The 20,867-nt window shown below is 42.6% G+C and overlaps 1 protein-coding gene across 2 annotated transcripts; it reads left to right on the top strand.

Moving 5' to 3' along the window:
• Positions 1-399: 399 nt before the first annotated feature.
• Positions 400-18,610, top strand: TMEM237 (transmembrane protein 237). Of its 2 annotated transcripts, none has more exons than XM_023622398.2 (13): positions 400-645; positions 2,539-2,570; positions 3,181-3,191; positions 4,068-4,124; positions 6,343-6,480; positions 9,188-9,308; positions 10,041-10,198; positions 12,741-12,864; positions 13,147-13,338; positions 14,402-14,475; positions 15,243-15,336; positions 16,147-16,268; positions 17,985-18,610. In XM_023622398.2, exons 1-13 carry the CDS (start codon positions 604-606, stop codon positions 18,050-18,052), a joined length of 1,233 nt encoding a protein of 410 aa, XP_023478166.1. In that variant the 5' UTR covers positions 400-603; the 3' UTR covers positions 18,053-18,610. The 2 variants fall into 2 exon arrangements, with proteins under 2 accessions (XP_023478166.1, XP_001496938.3); XM_001496888.6 differs by lacking the exon at positions 400-645 and adding an exon at positions 1,229-1,301.
• The last annotated feature ends 2,257 nt before the right edge of the window (positions 18,611-20,867 follow it).

Genomic DNA, 20,867 nt, shown 5'->3' with positions numbered 1-20,867 from the left:
GCCAGTATCTACATTTATGCCTAAATTAGGAAGGGAGAAGGGACTGCGGTCCTGGAGCCCAATATCTGAGAAAACCACAAGAGGAGGACGTTTCTCCAGTCTTGTTTTTCTCTTCCCTAGGTCTGAGACTTCCAGTCGCTCCTCCTGCCTCTCTCTATCTCCTACATCATTCTCAACTTTCTCCGTCTCCACACCATCCCTCCACCGCTTTAACTATAAAATAGTGCGTGCTTCAAAATACTTGCAGTTTTCAAAATTTAAAGTGAATGTTATCTTTCTAAAAAACCCAACCAAACAAAACGAAGAAAATTAGGTCATTTTTAATGATGTTTACGTGAGCCCGGATTTGACTTCATGTTGTGCTCGAGGAAAACGTTTCCCAAACTTGATTGACACAGTTGTGGGACGGCGGGGAGGCAACGGGAGGAAACTCGAGAACGGCCCGTGTCAACACACACGCCGCACACGTGCGTGCGAACCGCGCCGCGCGGGTGCCCGCCTCCGACGCTGGAACCGGGGCTGCGCGGGGCGGAGACCTGGCCGCGGGGCTCGCCTGCCGTGGACCCGGGCTCGGGCGGGCGGCGGCGGTTGCGGGGGCGCGCCATGAGGGCCGACTCGGGGCGCGGGCCGGAGGAGGGCCCCCAGGTGAGCGCGGGCGGGGGCGCCGCCCTGACGGCACCTTCCCCGGGTGGGGCCGCGGCCGACGCGCCGGGAACCCGGGAGAGCCCCGCCCCGGGACGCGCACCGGCCCCTGGCGCCCCCGGGACCGGGCGGGGGCCGGAGGTTCGGCCCGAGCTCCTGGGGCCGGGGGGCGGGGGAGCGGGCGTGCGGTTCCCGGGGCCTGAGCGCACGCTGCCATGGCGCCGCCTCCGGCTGCCTCCTCGCGGAGGAGGCCTCAGCCGCCCGGAAGGAGCCGCCGGTAGCCCGCGGGGACCTCTCTTCGTGGTCCCCTCGCTCCCGCCAACAAATCCCCGCGCCCGCTGGGAAACAGGGCCCAAACCGGGACCGCCGCTCCCCGCCCGCTGGCGTCTCCCGTCCCGGGCGCGCCAGCCCCGACGCCGACGCTCCCTCGTCCGCAGGGGCCGCCCGGGAAGACCAGCCCTGCGCCCCGCGCTCCCGCCGCGCGCGGTGGAGGCCGCAGGCCCGAGCGTCCGGGGGGCGCAGCCCGGTGACCCAGCCCGGTGATGCACTGCGCCTGCGCGCGGCCGGGGGCGGGGCGGGGCGGGGCGGGGCGGGGCGAGCGCCCGGGAGCCGGCGGCCGCGGTGAGCCGGCTGTAGACGGGATGGGGAAGAAGCAGGTGGTAAGCGGGCCTTTTGAGTTGCTAGGATTTGTGTTCACTTGAGCCGTCCTACATTTGAGGGGCGTAGAGGTTGGGTTTCTGGATGGGTCACACGTCATTTTTTGCGGGACTTTGGAAACGTGGCGTTACCGTGTGAACTCAGTGCTCGGATAGACGCCGTCCTCAGCATCTTTGGGACGACAGCGCTTTCCTGTGGCTGTCGTTCTTTCCGGTCGAATTTTGACTACTGGATAGCAGTAAGACAGCCTGCCTTGTCCTAGTCTTGTAGCATTTGTATTGATACATTGTTTGAACGAATGGATTGCTAAATGGGGCAGTCGTAGAATCCCTTTTGAATCAGTGTCTTTGAGATAGTTGGAACGTTAATAAACCGATTTCTAGGCCTTCTGTTAGTGTTCTATTTGGAAAGATTTCCGAATGCTTCTTAACTGTAATTTCTCTGAACTGCAAACACAACTTTTCTTATTCATTTATATAAAGTAGCATTTATAAGATTTTTAAAAAATTCTTTCTGCCCTAAAATGCATTCTTCACTCTGTATTCAGAGTGATCTTTTAAAAAAGTATGTTACTGTGTGGCTTCAAGCCTCTGTTGGCTTCCCATTGGATTAAAACAAAATCTAGACTCCTTCCCGTGGTCTTCAAGACCCCGGTTTTAGTCTGGCCGCTGCGGAGGCAACTCCTGCAGCCTTACGGCCTTCGTTTATCTGGAATGCTCCACCCCCAGTCTTCCCTAAAGCCTTCGTGTTTGCTCCTCTTTGGCTCCTTTCGTATTCAGGTCTCAGCTCAAATATCTCAGAGAGACTTTTCCTGAGGGAGCACTGCTCATGCTCCCTCACTTACTACTATTTATACACACATATATTAATATAGTAACATACATGGTAATACATACATGTTACTATAGTAATACATATGGCAATACGTATATTAATGTTATCTTCCAATACTTAGCCTCTAGAGTGTAAATTCCACAAAAGCAGGGATCTCTGTGTTTTGCTCATTAATATATTCCTAATGCTTAGAAGAGGGTCTGGCCTGTAGATAGACAGGAACGTAGGAAGGAAGGAATTTTACATGACATTTAGAAATGGGGGAACAAATTTAAAATTGCCCCGAGGCTCATCAGTATCTCCTGGGTTTCACCTGATGAACAGCGTCGTCGAAAGATTTGACATCCGTGGAGCAGAGATGCTCTAAGGCTTTTCTTACAAGCGATTTTCTTCTTTTCCCCACAGCGTCCTCCACGAGCCCTTCCACCTGTGCCAAGGTAATGGTGATTTACAATAATTTTATTACTGAGTTTTAAAAACACAAAATGAATAAAGTGAAAAAATAGTACAATTGCAAAATTATAATAATTCAGAAAAGACTTCTTGACAATTTTACAAAAGGCTTCCTGAGAGTTTAAAGGTGAAAGGTCCTTGAGTCATTAGGATAACAGTTTTAATTAAATGTTTCAGAGCCTAACGTCAGCTTGGAAGGGTGATCGATACAGTCTGAATCTGTGTCTTGTTTATCAGAATTCTGATCCTCTTTTGTTTGCTAGAATAGTTTCCCCAGAGTTTAAGCTGATTTTAATCAGTGACAAAATAAGAGTTCTTAATCTGCGTAATCCACTTTATTAATAGACAGTAGGGAATATGTATATGTAGGTTCAGAAAATCTTGGGGTTATTTTATTAGCAGTCTTACTAAATAGCTTATTACTTATAAATAATAAGCTAGTTTGTAAACTAACTGATTTTGTATGAAAGCTAATTTTATTTTAAATTTGTAATCATTTAAGTCAAATTTCAGTCTGACAATATAGTAGACTTCTAATTAATAGTTTCTTTTTTTGTCTTTGTCCTGATTAAATTTGGTTGGTGTCATGTGAAGTGCTATTCAAGGTGAGTTAGTTCACTGTTAATGTAAAACTTTCTAAATGTAGTATTTGCTCTTCAAAAGTTAGTTTGATTCCTTAATGTTTCTCTTAAATTTGAGTCTGAATGGTATAATTTATAATAGTACAATATCTTCTTATCATAATCTCCTGTGACTGCCATTTTTTAATGATGGTTGATATATAACACTAGTTATGTGGTTGATATTTGACCTCGCAAAAATAAAAACACTCATCCCTTAATGGAGTCACCTAGAACCTACTGTTGGCCTGTTTATAGTTCTGTATTAGGGACTGCGTCTTCCCGGTCTCATTTAGCCAGGAGAGACTGGGTTATGTTGCACTAATCCCAAAATCTCAGTGACTTAATATCAGACCAGGTTATTTCTGGTTAATGCAAAGTCCATTGAGGCCACAATCCAGGGCAGCCGCCTTTCACCACCTCTTCACCACTGACGTAGTGATTCAAGCTCCTTCCATCGTGTGGTTCTGCCATCTTAACAGGAGGCTTTCTCAGTGGCCACAGCAAGGGAAGAGAAAGCTGGAGGGTTACTCCCTGGCTCTTTCAGTGTTTTGGCCCCACAATGACACAAATCACTTCTGCTCGCAGTCTGTTGGCCAGAAGCAGTCATAGGCCATACCTAAGGGCAAGGGGGCTGGGAATAGTTGGTGAGCCCACTTTCTAACATCACTACAAGCAGTGAGCTACTGGCACCACACTGTGGGCTCTCTGTCAGTTTCTTGCCTTCTTCCCTAATATGTAGAAGTTGGCTGGACCCAGGGAAGAGAGAGAAAGGTCTTCCCTCCTAAAAGTACCCTTTTGACTGTTCCCTGCATTGAATTTTAGGCAGCCTTTTCTGTTGTTGTTCTTTCTGTTTTATAGATGATATTCCCCTTAGTCGTCCTAAGAAAAAGAAGCCCAGAGCAAAAACCACGCTAGGTGAGAAGTTGTTCTTGGTTGTGTGGGATCACAAGCTTTTCCAGAACCTCAGGTATGGTAAACATCACAGATCAGGGAGAGGCAAGGCCTCAGCAGTCCCAAGTCCCTGCTGTGCTGAGGTTAGAGTCAAGGTCACTTTGAAGCAGTAGCATTCGTGGTGACAGTGAGGGACAATGCGGGACAGCCTGGAGAGTGTCTAGAAACATTCATGGAATAAAGGGTTGTGCCACCTAAACTCTTACTTCCACAACATTCTTGGACTCTTTGAGGTGTTTTTTCCCTAGATAACATAAGTTGTCTCAAGCTATGATTGGTTCCAGACCCTTGAGCAGGATACTGGATTTAGAGACCTAAGGCTCTTGGATCCCTCCTTTCAGTCAGAGAATCTCTGTGGAAGAGCGTGAGTCTGAAGGCAGGGCCATATCATCTAAGTGGTGAAGCTGCAATAATGAGCAAGTTCTACGAACTCCTTTTTCTCTTCGTTATCTGCTAATAATCCTGCATGTTCTATCAGCATCTCAAACTCAGCACATCCAGAATTCATCATCACCTTTAACAATAGATCAATTTTTACTTCTCACTCACAAATTTCTGTTAATGGAACCCCCCACTCTCCCAGTCACTCAAGCTGGAAACCTCAGAGTCAGCCCTCTAACTGGTCCCTTCACTCTCCTGCTGACCTTCACAAGCTGACTTCTTCTGTGGTATCTTTTATGTCTCTTTTCCTCTTTCCTCTCCACTGTCACAACTGTAGTTAGTTTAGCTCCTTCCCTCTTCTCCCTGAGCTGTTGAGGTGGCCTCCAACATTGCCCTGTACTTCTAACTTTCCTCCACTCCGGTTGGTCCTGCCCACTACTGCTGGGTGAGCTGCTTGAATGAACTCGTAGCTCTTCATGCCTTCCACCTGTCAGAAACTTACATTGGCTTATCATTGCCTAACAAATGGAGGAATAGACGGTGGGTGGAGAAAAAGAAAGAAATGGAGATGATGCGTAGAGCGGGAAAGACATAGACACAGAACAAAAAGAAAAGAGATGCAAAGAGACTTAGATTCACAAAGATACTCACTGAAATGCTGGGCTCTGAAAATACACCACAGTTAATTGTAGACACGTACATGTGGACTTAGAAAGGTCACAGCGAGGGTGCAAGAAAGACAGAGTTGGGGGAGGAGAGGTGTGGCTATCCCAGCTACAGTCTTCCTCCTTATAAAAAAGAGAAAAAGAATGCAGTGTCCCGGACCAAAAAGGGGATATATTGCTAGGCTTTCATTTAAATTGTCCATTTAGGTTACTTCAGATGTTTCACTCCTACAATTTTGCAGCTCTACGTACAATGGTGGGTGGTGGGGGGAGGAAGAGGTGTTTCTGTAGGATGGCTCGCCAGTGGTGAGATTGCCTGACCGAGGACCTGTGCGTTGGTAGGAGATGGATTCTGCTCAACCGCCTTCAAGGAAGCTTTAGTTATTTTCTCGGCACCAACAGTGTTTAAGTGTCACGTTAGCTAAATCCTTGACAACACTGGACAATATCAGTCTTTTAAATTTTTTTGGTGATCTAGTGGGCAAAAAGCTTATTTTAGTTTCCATTTCTCTGAATGCTAATGAGGTTAAGCATCTTTTCATTTGTTTATTAATAGATTTATATTTCTTCCTTTGTGAAGAAGACAGTCAAGGGAATGTAGTCAAGGAAAATTCAGTCTGCCAAAATGTGTCAAAATCTGGTCACAGATTTGATGAGGGGAGGGGAGAGACTGAAATGAATGACCAAATGAAGAGATTTATAAATTATCTGTCAACTCCAGTTATCCATGATGACCTTATCATGCGTTAATCTGTTAATGAAGGACTAAACTATAAGAGGCTGAGAAATCTTAAGGCACGACACAAAAAGAGTTCTCTATGGTGAAAGTTCTGCTGTGTTTTCATCTTTTTGAAAGTTCTGAGGCAGTTTCTCCTCCCTGCCTGCCTTTGTTCTTCTTTCTAGCCCCCCGGCCTTCTTTCTTCCTCATCTTCCTTGTTCCCTCATTTATTTATTTTCTCAGCTTAAAGACCAAAGTTACAGGTGAGGAGGAAGGAAGTCAAGCTTTGGGGCACACTCAGTTCTGTAAGAGAAGGGGTTATTCTATAGGAGACAGTCCAGTTGCCTTTTCCCCATCTTTTTAAGACTCAGTGACCTCTACTCAGGTTGTCCCGTTTTTCCCCACGTGTTTTCTGTAGCTAGTGCTTCTCTGGAAGGCCTTGTTCAGACTGCTGTTCACAGGCCCTCTGAGGGCAGCGCGCCGCCAACTAAAGACCCCAGAGAACACCCAGACGCTCCTATTCAAAGGAGACAGAAGAAGACGAGGCCGCCTCTCGGTATGTAGAGAAACCAAGGTTAGGCTGTGATTTGGGGAGTATGATTAAAACCCTGTCTGTCCCCATTTTTCCTCACCCATATCCCATTTTTTTCTTGCTTGCTTAAAATTTTTATCCCTAGAGTAACTCCAATGGGTTAAGTCAAGAACACTTTAGAGGGTCTCTCTTGATCATATGTGTATAGATTATGAGGGAAGATGTATAAATTCAGGACTAAAACAAAAAGTTTAGATCTTGATGTATATAAGAATTTGGTATATGATGAAATAAACATTTGAGATTAGTGGGAAAAGGATAGATTCTGTTAACAGAGTTGTTAATTAATATTGTTATTATTATTAACAATAACACAATGAATCTACAGCCAACATTTATTGAGTCTTGCTATGTCTCAGTCAGTATTCACAAGGTAAGCAATACTATTTCATTAATTTTGCCTATCAAATTGGCAGTGCCTTTTAAAAATTATAAAACCCAAAAGCATTGGATATAGAAGTGTTGATGAGAAATGGGTACACTCCTGCACTGCTGATAGGAGTGTAAGGTGGTTTAGCCTGTCTGCAGTTCTAGGAATGGAAGTCACTACAGTGGCTACAGTAACTAAAGGATGTTAACTGCAATATTATTTATAAGAGTAGAAGCTGGTACTAACCAAATATTAACAATTTGATATGGGCTAAATAAATCATGGTTTATCCATTTGATAGAAACCAGATAACCATTGAAATGTTGGTTAAAGTGAAACAGTGACATAGAAAACCATCAGTAGTATATTGTTGAGTCAAAAACAAAGACTGCATATAAAGTCACATGTGTCAAAGGATCCCATTTTTATAAAATATGTTGTGTTTATTTCCTACAGCTGCCATAAAAGATTACCACAAACTGAGTGACTTAAGACAACAGAAATTTAGTCTTTGACAGTTCTGGAGCATAGAAGTTCAAAATCATGTCCACAGGGCCGTGATGTTCCCTCCGACGGCTCTAGGGAAGAATCCGTCCTTCCTCTGCTAGCTTCTGGTGGTTGTGGGCAATCCTTGGCGTTCTTTGGCTGATGGCAGCATAACTCCATTCTCTGCCTCCTTCTTCACGTTTTTCTGTGTTTCTGTGTTCAAATTTTGTTCTTCTTATATCAGTCATTGGATTTAGGACCCATCCCAATCCAGCATGACCTCATCTTAACTGGATTACATCTGCAAAGACCCCATTTCTAAAGTCTCATTCACGAGTATTGGGGTTAGGACTTGAGCATATCTTTTTGGGGAGACACGGTTCAACCAGAACATACGTATATACACACAGATGTATGGTAAAAAGGGTGGAAGGGTATAGCAAAGTGTTAGCAGTGGTAGGTTTTTTAGAAGGAGGAACTACTGATGTTTTTATTTTTTTCCTTTTCCATTTATATTTTACTAATTTTTCATATATTGAATATGCAAGCCTTTTATAATCACTAGAAAAAAGACACTTGCTTTTTTTTTACCCGCTCTACCATTTATTTCATTACTGGCAGTAAATATAGTTGACTTAAAACTACCCTCTTAGTAATTCAGTTAGGGTACAAATTTGAAAATCAAGATGGATAGCAATACCTAAATTTTATAATTTGTGAAAATGTATTTACAGAAATGACTTGACCTTTTTTAGAAAATTGAGGACCCATCTAAGTTCTGGGCCAAAGAGCAGCTGTCACTGCCATTCTAGAACGCACCCACCGTGCATTCTCACTGGGTTTTGATTTTGTTTGATTTTTGTTTTGTTTTGTTCTGGATGATTATGGTAGGCTCTACGGCTTATATTTCTAGGCTGTCAGTATTTTTTTAAATAGAATTCTAGGGGCTTTGAGGACATTCCCGGGAGCCGTTGCCAGTATTTCCAGATAGGAAGAGTAGCTAGTAGATTAGAAAGCTCCATTGACTCGCTTCAGCTTAATACCTTGTGTGCAGAAAAGAGTTGACATAGCAGGCCTGCGCCTGTCATCCTTGGAAAGGCCCGCCTGCGAGGCTGGTGGCCTCCTTACTGGTGTCTGGGAATTGGGCTGGTAAACAGCTCCCGACGCTGATGGAAAACTTCCCCTGACTTACAGGGTGGCTCACTGTGCGTTTGTGCACGTGCTGATGCCTGCTGAACGCCTGCTTGCCTTCTGCAAGTTCGGACTTTGGGCACGTGCTAGGCAGGGGGTGCCTGTGTGACCAGCCCCCAGTGGAAACCTTGGTGAGCTTCCCTGGTAGAGAAAGCGACACATGTGTTGTCCCAACCGACTGCTGGAGGAATTAGCACATCCTCTGCGACTCCATTGATAGAGGCCTCTTGGAAGCTCGGGCCTGGTCTCTTCTGGACTTTGCTCCATGAGGTTTTTCCTTTTGCTGGTTTTGCTTTGTCCTCTCGCTGTAGTGAACCGTGGCTGTGAGTCTGATGACTTGTGTGTCTGTGAGTCCTTTGAGCGAATCACAGAACCTGGAGGAAATCGTGGAGATCTCTGACACCCTGGGTGTTGGATTACTTCATTTTTTTCCATATTGTTTGGCATTGCAAGTTCAGATTTTCTGTTGAGCATTTAGAGGTATAAAATTTTAAAAATTAAAAGTTTGTAAGAATTTTGGCCCAATTGAAATTCCTAAAGTTCTTTTGTCTTACGGAAGTCTTGTACATTACTTTTCTTTTTACATTATAGTGATTGAAAACTTAATCTACTTTTTATTTTCAGAGTTGGAAACTGCTTCCACCCAGAAAAAGGCATCCAGTCCATCTTTGTTACGAAATGAAAATGGTCTCAATGTGGAGCCAGCTGAGGAGCCAGTGACTCAAAAACCTCGAAGGAAGACAAAGTAAGAATTTATTTGTCCGTCTAGATAGTCCAAAGGATGCCCTGATGCTGGATTCAGAGCTCCCAAACAGTGGCTTCTGATCAAGTCTTACTACATGCTGGTACAGCTCTAGGATAAGAGTGTTAGAAAAATATCAGTTAAACCAATCTAATGATAAATTTGAAGAGTAAACCACTGAGAAAAGTAAAATATTGTACTTAAAAAATCTTACTTGTCTCTAAAAAAGACGGAGACAGAAGATTTTATAGAAGTAGCAAAAAATTAAGGATAATATTAATGGGCTATTGCGACTTCTATTCTCATGTTAGCAATTCAGATTATTATTTCAGCAATAAATAAAAATGTGCATTTTAGCATAGGAAATTAAGTCTCAGATAAAATAGAATGGCATACTTTAAAGAAGTACCCTACAAGTTATATAACAATATTCATACTTGGAAATAACCCTACAAATAGGGATCAATATCTATATAGACTCCTATGATCTTAAGGCTGGAAAGAACCTTACAAATCTAGTGCAGTCACTTCATTTTCCACATGAAAAAGCTGAGGCCCACAGAAATACAGGTGACTTGCCACACATTACAGTTGATAACGCATCCATTTGAGTAAAAACTACATTTCTCGACTCCAGGTCCAGGGCTCTGCCCATTATACTCACAGGCACCTCCTCATGTGGGTCTGTAAAAACTCAATAACCATCCATTTTTCTTACCTTCTCCCTGATTACAGGAAGACCCAGCCAGCGGAATTACAGTATGCCAACGAGCTAGGAGTAGAAGATGAAGACATAATTACTGACGAGCAGAGTAGCCCGGAACAGCAGGCCGTGTTCACTGCACCCACTGGCGTCAGCCAGCCTGTAGGCAAAGTGTTTGTGGAAAAAAGCCGTAAGTGGTTCCTTGTTTTGGATCATGAGCTCTGTAAGAATTATGCAAGGATAGCCTTTGACCTAGGAATTATACTTCTGGAAATCTGAATTAAGGAAATAAGGAAAAACATAGACAAAAATTTATATACAAAGCTAGTCATGACACATTATTCATGAGACCAAAAAACTGGAAACAACCTGGATGTAAAACAGGAGGAGAGTGAGTTCGGTCAGTTACGCGCGTCTGTACAAGAAAATCTTCTGCACCATCACAGATGCTCAGGGAGAATTTTTCATTCCGTGGAAAGGTTCTTGTGAAAAATAAAGATACACATACACGTAGTTTGATCTCAAGTATAGAAAAATGCATAGGACAAAAGACTCGAAGGAAATGTGCCAAAATATTAATGCTGCTTGTTTCTGGGTTGTGGGATAATGGGTAATTTTAAAAATCTACCCCTACTCCCACCTATTTCTTTATTCTTTGTTGTACTTTACCAGTTTTCTGCAACTGGTAGTGGTGTTGGTAGTGTGGCAGGTAATGATATAAGTTCTATAATTAAAGATAAATGAGAGAGGCTGGCCCTGTGGCTGAGTGGTTAAGTTCATGTGCTCCACTTCGGCAGCCCACTTTCGCCGGTTCAGATCCTGGGTGCGGACATGGCACCGCTCATCAGGCCATGCTGAGGTGGCATCCCACATGCCACAACTAGAATGACCCACAACTAAAAATACACAACTATGTACTGGGGGGCTTTGGGGAGAAAAGGGGGGAAAAAAAGATTGGTGACAGATGTTAGCTCAGGTGCCAATCTTTAAAAAAAAATTAAAAAATAAATGAGAGAAACTACATGATGGTATCATCACATTAAATAAGAAATACAATACTGTAGCTGTATATTCTTTTGGAAAATAGTTCTGACATTATATAGCATGCATTGGTTATAAGACTGCGTTTGCAGTGTTTAAGAAAAACCCACTGAAAGCAGGATCATGACCATATAGAACCCCCCGGATATGCTATGAATATGCTGCCTGAGGAACTCATCTGAAACAGAAAGATGAGTCTTAATATTTACAATTTAGATTTTATGTAAATTGTTTTAAAATTCTGATTCCATAAGATCCTTTCTAAGGGATCTTGGAGTTGTTGGTCGTTGGGAAACCTGACCTAATCGAGGGCTTTTACTAGTGTACCATGTGGCTGTTTAATTTACTTCAGTCTGATTTCAAGCAATGTCACTCAATCCTGATTGTTATTCTTTTTTTTCAAGGGAAGAGTTGCCCTAAGCTAACATCTGTTGCCAATCTTCCTCCTTTTTTCTTCCCTTCTCCGCCCCCTGCAAAGCCCCAGTACATAGTGGTGTATAGTTGTAGATTCTTCTGGTTCTTCTGTGTGAGCTGCCACCACAGCATGGCTGCTGACAGATGAGTGGTATCGTTCTGCGCCCGAGAACTGAACCCAGGCTGTTGAAGCAGAGCACACCAAACTTTAACCTCTAGGCCATTGGGGCTGGCTCCTCATTTTTATTCTTGCTTCCCTTCTGGAAACCTCCCTACTAGAGTAACTGACCAGAATAGATACTAATTGCCTGCCTAGAAGTTGTTCTTGTTTTTTTTTTTTTTTTGAGGAAGACCGGCCCTGAGCTAACATCCATGCCCATCTTCCTCTACCTTATATGTGGGATACCTACCCCAGCATGGCTTGCCAAGCAGTGCCATGTCCGGACCCAGGGTCCGAACTGGCGAACCCCGGGCTGCCAAAGCAGAACGTGTGCACTTAACTGCTGCGCCACCGGCTGGCCCCTAGAAGTTGTTTTTTCTTAGGGAAAAATTAGGTGTCACACCCCTGTCTTTCATTCTCCAAGATGCCTGGCACCAGGTTTGGCAAGGATGATGGAAACGGAAGCTTTCCTGCTTCCTGAGGTCCCTTTGTGGATGGTAGACAGACGAGAAGGAGCCTCCTGTGGACAGTGAGAGGGCAGAGCTCGGCTCAGGCAGTGTTGTGGTGCCGACACTGGAACTGATGCTCCTCACAGGCAGCTTCTTCAGAGAAGTTTATGAAATAACCCATTTCTTTCTGTCGTCACAGACCGCCGTGCTACACACATTGGCATCTTTTCCTAAGAAAATGAAAGTGTTTTAAAATATTGACTTGCCTTTATAACATTGGCATTTAAACTTGAATGCCTTTAAAGTCTCTAAATTAGAATTTTTCAGACTATGTCATGTTAAAGCTTCCTAGACCTTTTTCTGAGTTGACAGTTCATTATTGTATTTCATTCAGTATAATTGATTTCTAAAAACTTACGCAGACATCTGTTTTGGGTTGAGAAGAAAGTGCATGGAGATTGTTTATTTTTCCTAAAGATAAAAAAATAGTATGCTTAAGCAACCAAAAGAAAAGAGCCTTCTGAAATAGGAACTGGATCAGGGAGGATGTTTAGATAGAAAAACAGCAAGATTTCAGTCTCAGTCTAACGGTTCTTAAGCGTGGAATAGTAAAAAGACTGCCAGGGTCCCCTCTGGTTAGTTCTGATAGTTGTGTGATGTGTTCTTAGGGCGATTCCAGGCTGCTGACCGTTCGGAGTTGATAAAGACCACAGAACACATAGACGTGTCCGTGGACGGGAAGCCCTGCTGGACGACCAGAGACGTCGCGCTCTCAGTGCACCGGGCTTTCAGGTTGGACTTTTCTTAAAACAGATGTTCCCTAATTTAAAGAAAAACGTGTTGATTGTTCAATGCTGTTAACAAAATTGACAACTTAAAATGGTAGGTAGGTATATTTTTTAAACATTCAGTTGGAGTTAAATGATCTGCCTATCATTGTTGTAAAAAAGAAAAAGCTCCCTTTTTTACTTTTTGTGAAATGTTGAAGTGTAATGTAAGTGAAGAGATTTAGGAAATATTTTAGCTTTTTCCTTTGGTAATTCGTGTATGATAACTGAGCGCTTCTCCGTTCAGGATGATTGGTCTCTTCTCTCATGGCTTCCTGGCTGGCTGTGCCGTGTGGAATATAGTTGTGATCTATGTCCTAGCAGGAGATCAGCTTTCTGAGCTCTCAAACCTCCTGCAACAATACAAGACCTTAGCCTATCCATTCCAGAGTCTTCTCTACTTGCTTTTGGCTCTGAGTACAGTTTCGGCATTTGACAGGTAAGACTGTTGTGACCGCATGTCCCTCCAACTTTCCTTCAGGAGGAAGTGTTGAGAAAGTGTCACTGACGATGACAGTTTTCAGAATCAAATTATAGGATATTAATATTATTTTGACTCTTTTTTAAGCCAGGCTGTTCTGTTCTTTTTTGGGGGATGAGAGTACTGTAAACAAAAACATCCCCCAAAGTCTCAACCCACTCCCGCATCAACTCTAAGTCCAAAATTTCATCCAAATATAATCAACTCAAAAAAGTCCCAAACACCATCTTCCAGATGATCTGAACCAGGTATAGGTGAGACGCTGAGTGTTGTGGTAGTTTCCTAGGGCTGCTGTGACAAAGTACTACACCCTGGGGGTCTTAAACAACAGAAAATCACTTTCTCGCAGTTCTGGAGGCCGGGAGTCTGAGATCAAGGCGCCAGCAAAGTGGGCTCCATTTTAGCGGGCTCTGGGGGGAGTCTATTCTGTGCCTCTCCTCCAGCTTGCAGGGGTTGCTGGGATTCCTTGGTCTGTAGAAGCATCACTCCGATCTCTGCCACTGTTGTCACTTGGCTGTCTTCCCTGTGTCTCTGCCTCTTCCTTTCTTATTGGGACACCAGTCCTATTGGATTGGGGCCCATTCTCATGGCCTCCTTTTAACTTGATTACATCTGCAAAGACCCTGTTTCCACCTAAGGTCACCTTCACAGGTACCAGGCATAGGATTTTAACATATCTTTTTGGGAACACAATTCAGCCCATTGAGAAAAATAACAATTTACAGCCCAATGCTGTGAGTAATAGAAGTAGAATCTAATGGAATTTTGCAGATCAAGCTTAATTTGTCTCTTCAGACTCTCTTACCTCCAAAGGAATAGTCTTCTAGTCAAATGTTTTATGTAGCCTTTGTAAATAAGATCTCCTTTTATGTATTAAGTATAAACTGTAGCTACTTAAAGCTTGGTAATAGGCAATATATGTGGTAGCACTGGAACAGAGAAGGAAAAAGCTAGAGTCAAGAGAGCACAGTTTTGTAAAAAGTTATAACTCCGCCGTACATGAGACTTCTGTGTTTTATAGGATCGACTTGGCTAAAACATCAGTGGCAATCCGAAATTTCCTTGCCCTGGAGCCAACAGCTTTAGCATCTTTCTGTGAGTAAATAGTTTAATTTGATGACTGTGTTACACTTCTGTTACATTGTAATTTTGAACCAGGAAAAGTATAATTTTATTTTTAAAAAGATTTTACATTGTTGCTACTTACAAACATTACTTACAGCTGTTCAGTGGAATTTGTAATTTGAAAAAACATGGTGGGCATAATTTTAATAGAATTATTTTTCAATAGAGGTTGATCTAAATAAATTTTAAAAGTTTAATTTGTTCTGTATTACTTAATTTTTAGCTTCTGTATTTTCTACTTGACATTAAACAGATTCACCTGGTATGGCATTTCAGTAACAAATACTATTTTATATCTCTTTGATAATTTGGAATGCATTTTGTTCTAAGATATGAGAATATTAATAAAACTAGTTTTAGGACCTTGAGTAAGTCATTTAATTTCTTAAAAGATCTTCTAGGTCTTGTCAATTCTAATGATGAAGTAGTGAGCATTCACTAATGGAGAGTGAAATATATATTATTATATATTTATAATACTTAGAATTTATAATATAATATATAAATATATATTATTTTTCACTATTATATAGATAGTGATTATATAGTGATTATATAGATAATAGTGAAAAATAATATAAGGCTATCTAACCTACTGAAATTAATCGAATGAATTTCCTTTGTATCATCATTCCCCAAAGTACAGATTATTTTTGACCTTATAATAATCTACAAATTCAAAATAAATTGAGTTGTTAACAATACATTGTTAGTAATTTCATCTGTCTTTTTCTCAGTGTACTTTACTGCTCTCGTACTATCTCTGAGTCAGCAAATGACCAGTGACAGAATCCACCTGTACACACCTTCTTCTGTTAATGGGAGCCTCTGGTAAGAATTCACAGTAGCATCAGCGATTGGTGATGGCAATAACAGCAACAGTGGGAGTACTGGTATATTCCTATCCTTTCGCTCTCTTATGTGTTTTCATCTATAAATAATAATGAAGGCCTGTTTCCTGTTTCCACAATTATACCAAGAAAATACCTATTCCATTGGTTAATGGATAACTATTGTTATACACATCTGCATTTTAAAAGAGATGTCTTCTTTTTACAAATCTGTTTTAAATCTCTTAAGTTATGGTTTTAAAATAAGTCATTAGGCGATGAACTGGAGGAGCCCTGCAGCCCCCCGTCAGTGAGCCTGATACCCCAGAACAGTGATGGCAGTGGGGAGCTGGGACAGAGTCAGAACCAAGCGAGCCAGGAAGAGGAGGCTGGGGAGAGCCAGCCTGGGCAGATAGGGCCCGCCGTGGAGCTGAGAGGATGGCCGAGATTTCAGAGGGGCAGTCTTTCTGAGAGAGTGGCTAGGAGCCTGAGGTAAAGAGAGGAAAGGAAGATACTTCACTCAAGAGGAGCACTGTCGTAGTTGGAAGGGAAACTTAGAGAAAAGTTTTGGCAACACTAAATTTCCATTTCCATCAGTGTGCAAGCAGATCTGTTTAGAGTTCAATAACCTTTGTGCTCATGGTATATTTATGGTGTATTTCATAGGGAAATTATATTTTATTTCATGCTTTATTTGTTATTCCTCTGGTGAGGACTGATGTTTTTTTAAAGTTCATAAAATAGATATAGCTGTATTTGGATATATAAATCAAAATGAAGACGTTTCTGATGAGCATTTCTGTCTCCTCAGGGCAGAAGGACTCGAGGAGCAGGTTCTGCAGCCATGGATTGTGGTGAACCTGGTGGTGGCCCTTCTGGTTGGATTATCTTGGCTTTTTTTGTCTTATAGGCCAGGCATGGATCTCAGTGAAGGTATTAAAGAAAAATAGTCCAAGAGTATCATGAAATCTTCTATAGTGATTTTATAAATCTCCTTCTAATGGATATAGCTTATAATATTCTGATAACAAAGACATTTAAATAAGATAACAAAGAAGAATGAAAATCCAGTGGTAAAACAGAATGCCAAGAGAAGCAGGAGGCACGTGTGGGAGAGCTGGAGTCTCCAAGTGCTTAATGAGGGGGCGCTTCTGCGGCCCCTGTGCGTACTTAGGAGCTATTTCTTCTCCTAGGACCCTTCAAGTATTTTATAGGAAGCCCCTGCTCTTTGCTTCTCAACGTCTCTTCACCCATGCAGCCTGTCAGACACATTCAAGTGAATTATTCTCCTCCTCTACCTTCATTGTGTAAGGAAGCGTTTAGTAATCCTCCTTTTAGTGTGCCCAGGGTGCAGCGAGGGTTCCTGGTCTCGAGTCCACAGGCCCCTTTTGGAGCGCCTGAAGAGGAGGAATCTTCTTAGCAAGCTGCTGTCGTCAGCGCTGCTCTGGGAACCGCTCAGTGCTTGTATTCTAAGTCTTTTTTCCTTGGTGGGTGTGCCACAGTTTCACCCTGGGATCTCTTTGATATTTTCTGGGCTTTGGTTATTATTGTATTCTTGGTTTGTTAAACATCCTGAGCATTAACCACAATTTGATCAAGTAATTACAGCGCATGATCTTAGAAGTCTTAGAATTGAGAATCTGCCGAACATTTCCATTTGTATAAACCAAGACAAAAAAATGTAATCTTTTGTATTTTCATTCATGAGTGTACCTTTTTGCATTGTAATTCTCATGTTGCTCCACTGACCATCCTGTTACTTTATTCCTTTTGATGTATTTCGACTATATTTTTAAATCTTCTCAGGCTTTATATATTTTGCTGTTTTTCTTTCACTATAGTTTTTAGTCATTCAAAGAATTTTTCATCTAATACTTACATCAGAGGACTTTATTTTACTGGATTCCTAAGGTTTTCTTTTTCTGTATTTCTTGGCATTTTGATAAATTATGTGTCTCTGCTAAGTAATGGTTTACATGTAGAAATGTCAGCTGATAACGTTCTGCACTGTGGTTGGGAGTGAAGTTGCATCCCACTGCCTTGCACAGTATTCAGTCTGTATCACCACGTGGCTATCACTCACTACATATTTCCAGAATCCTGCTCTCCTTTAGGGCATGTGAGTCATATAACATTTTATTTCCATGTGGATAAAAAAAGTAAATATAAAATGAGGATGATAACACCTAGCTTATTGGGTTGTTTTGGTGGTTAAATGGGTAACACATTTAAGATATCTTGGCACATAGCTGATGTTAGTTCCAAGTCTTTCCTCTACGTCTGTCCCCTGCCTGTTAGGTTATCATGATCACTGCAGAATTAGACCTTTCAGCTGTTTAATGGTCCTGGCTTCTCTAAGTGAGTAAATTTCCTGGTGAGAGTTATATTGTCTCTGTTATAGATATGTTGTATTTTTCAGGGGTTTACAATACATTTAAAACTTGAACATTTTAAAATGTAAAACTGGTACATTTGTCATTAACTCACCTTTTAAATCACATTTTACTATCAATAATTCTTATTTGTTCTTGAGGGCTATTTTTATATAGTATGTGAATATTTTAAGAGAACTTTTATAACTAAGCTATAAAACTATTTTTGAGGTACTAGGAAACCATTTTGAGTATGATCTGTTCATTTCTCTCCTAGAGTTGATGTTCTCCTCTGATGTGGAAGAATATCCTGAGAAAGATAAAGGAGTTAAGGTCTCTTCATAATGCCAGCTCACCTTCAGAGTAGTAATGGCCCAGTATTTAGAAGGTTTCCTGTTCGTGTTTTTAAGTGTATTTTTGTAAGATATGTATAGGTGTATTTTGAATTGATTTTCTGATTATATAATACTAAAAAATTTCTCAAGATTATGGAAAATGTTAAAATTGTATCTGCAGTTTATACCGAAACATTAATCTCTATAACATTATCATCCTAATAACAAAGGAGATAATGAGCTAGAAACCAGCAGGTGAAAGTGTTTATTTCCTGTTCTCTAGAATTAGTTGTATTCATAATCATTATCTTAAAAAGCACTAGTGCAGAAAAAGCTATAACTTTAGTGTTACAAAATATATATCAGGTTTAAACATAAATTTAAGGAATGGGGAAGGGGGAGGGGAAAGACCTTCATTATTTATTTTTGATGTTTCCTTGCTGAATAAATTGAAATATGAAATTTGTCTTTTTTGAAAACTGGTTTAGTGGTTGTGTATCATGTAATAAGTATAATGTAATTTAGCTTGAAAGATGCTTTACTTCATGGCTAATAAAAAGGAAATGTACCTTTTTGTTTGAAAAGTTTTATAACCATAAAAGTTTCCCTTTAACACCAGGTGGTTCCCATATCTGGTTGTCCATCAGAATCCTTTAGGAAGCTTTAAAAAACCTGCACCAAATGGGAAGCGGGACAGCACAGAGCTCAGGGGGCTAGAGGAGAGCCGGTGAGCCTGCCGAGCTAACAGTTGAACCCTTTCCTCTGCCTCTGTTTTGCATGATAAGAAATATGAGTAGGAATTCTCCATGCCTATTCTCAAGCTCTTTGTCAGACCTTTGGCTCCTGAGGAAATTCCCTCTTGAGGTGGGTCCTGCGCTGGAAAAGGTCTTTTCAGAGCTGTATCCAGTGGCGCCTCAACTGGTAGGAGATCCTAGTGCTCAAGACAGCAAGACTCTGTGGGGAAGGGTGTCTCAGAGGCCCTGGAGTACATCAGGAAAGCTACGGGGCCTGCCGAGGTCTGCGAGCAGCTCAGTGTTGTGGCACAGAAGAGCCTTGACAAATTGATGGTGGAGCTGGGTGGCTCTGAGAACAGGTCTAAATTTGGTATGAGCACCATGCTAGGAATATCTTGCTGTCTGTAAGGCTGGAGCTGTGGAGCAGGGTGTTCCCCCTGCTGTCACAAAATTGTGACTCCACTGGCAATTCTGAAGTCGTCCTAGCCACTCCAGCTTTCACTGTGATCAGCGATGGTTCTCGCTCTGGCAACGGGCTGGCGTGCAGGATTCATGATGCTCCCTGTCAGCCAGCTTCAAGGAAGCCATGCTCATTAGAGCTGAGGCTTACACGCCTGGCCAGCGTCACCCGGGAGACATGAGAAAACCAGTCCTACAGTGTGCGATTGTGTTAGCCTGAACAATATCCCCAAAAATGGCTGCGTCCCATCCCTGGAACATTGCATTGGCAGAAGGACTTTTGCAGATGTGACTGAGGTTTGAACCTTGCAATGGGGAGATTTTCCTGTATCATCCAGTGGGCCCACTGTAACCACATGAGTGCTTATGATCAGAGAACCTTTCCTGTGTGGTCAGGGAGAGATGGCGATGGGAGAAGGGCAAGAGGGTCATGATGTTGCTGGCTTTGAAGGAGGAGGGGGCCACAAGCCAAGGAACGTGGGTGACCTCCAGAAGCTGAGAATGGCCCTTGGCTGACAGCCAGCAAGAAAATGGGTGTGGGCTCAGTCCCACGTCTTTAAGAAACTGAATTCTGCCAGCGTCCCGAGTCAGCAAGGAAACGGATCCTTCCCTGGAAGCTCCAGGAAGGAAATCAGCCCTGCTGACACCCTGACTTCAGGCCAGGGAGACGCATGTCAGACTTCTGACCTACAGAACTGTAAGACAGCAAACGTGTCGTTTAAGCTGCTAAGTTTGGCTAATTTGTGACGGCAGCAGTAGAAAGTTAACAGACGGCTGAAGGGAGTTTTGCTCCCAACGTCCTGGAGAATAAGCAGCCGTGGAGCTGCCCCGAGTGCCACTGGGAAAGCCGGCTCCGTTGATGACATTGTAGCTGGCATGGGCGTAGCTGCTTTGAATTATTCAGGTCTGGGGAGTATGACCTGGACTTCAGATTTCCCGATCACCCCAGCAAGTCCGTGATCCTCGAGCAGCTGTGGGCCTGTGCACATCTTCCGTTAGGGAAAGCCTTTGGCCATGATGACTGGGACCTAGGAGGACGTTTACTGCGAACCTATGACTCCACGATTGGCTCAAAGTCATCATTTTTCTCACCCTTCTCCCTCATCAAGTGTGGGCAGAGCAATGATAGAGTTTCTGAGGTGTCAACAGGCAAGATCTCCAGTGGGCTTTTAGTTAATTTTTGGGTGCAAAATACAGTATTCAGTAATTAACGTGTACCTCTCTCCACCTCCCCCAAGCAGAACAAAACATACACACTCCCAGGCCCCATCCCCAGAGGTTCAGATTCACCAGGTCTGAGGTGGTGCCTGGAAAACTACCTTCTAGAAAAAGGTCCCCCAGGTGACTGATGCAGTCAGCAGACTAGCCAGCATTTGGGATCTCTGACCTACACGTACCATTTGTAATCCATTAGGAACCATAAAGCTTGGACGGTGACAGATGACTTGATCAAATTGCTAGGTTTGTGAGAGGACAAAAAATGAAAAATAAAAAACATGGTGTCTGCCTTCCTTCTAGAAGCTCCTGATCTAGTCAGAAGACACACAGAGGTTGAAGGACCTAGGACAGTATTGTGCATAAGGTTGGCTGTGAGCATGTCCTTTGTAGGATGGATGGGACTTCTGCTGGTGG

The sequence above is a fragment of the Equus caballus genome, chromosome 18 (genome assembly GCF_041296265.1).
Source record: "Equus caballus isolate H_3958 breed thoroughbred chromosome 18, TB-T2T, whole genome shotgun sequence".
In the NCBI taxonomy this organism is placed as follows: Eukaryota; Metazoa; Chordata; class Mammalia; order Perissodactyla; family Equidae; genus Equus; species Equus caballus.
Note: the sequence above shows the minus strand (reverse complement) of the source record. Positions and strands in the feature narration are given on the sequence as shown.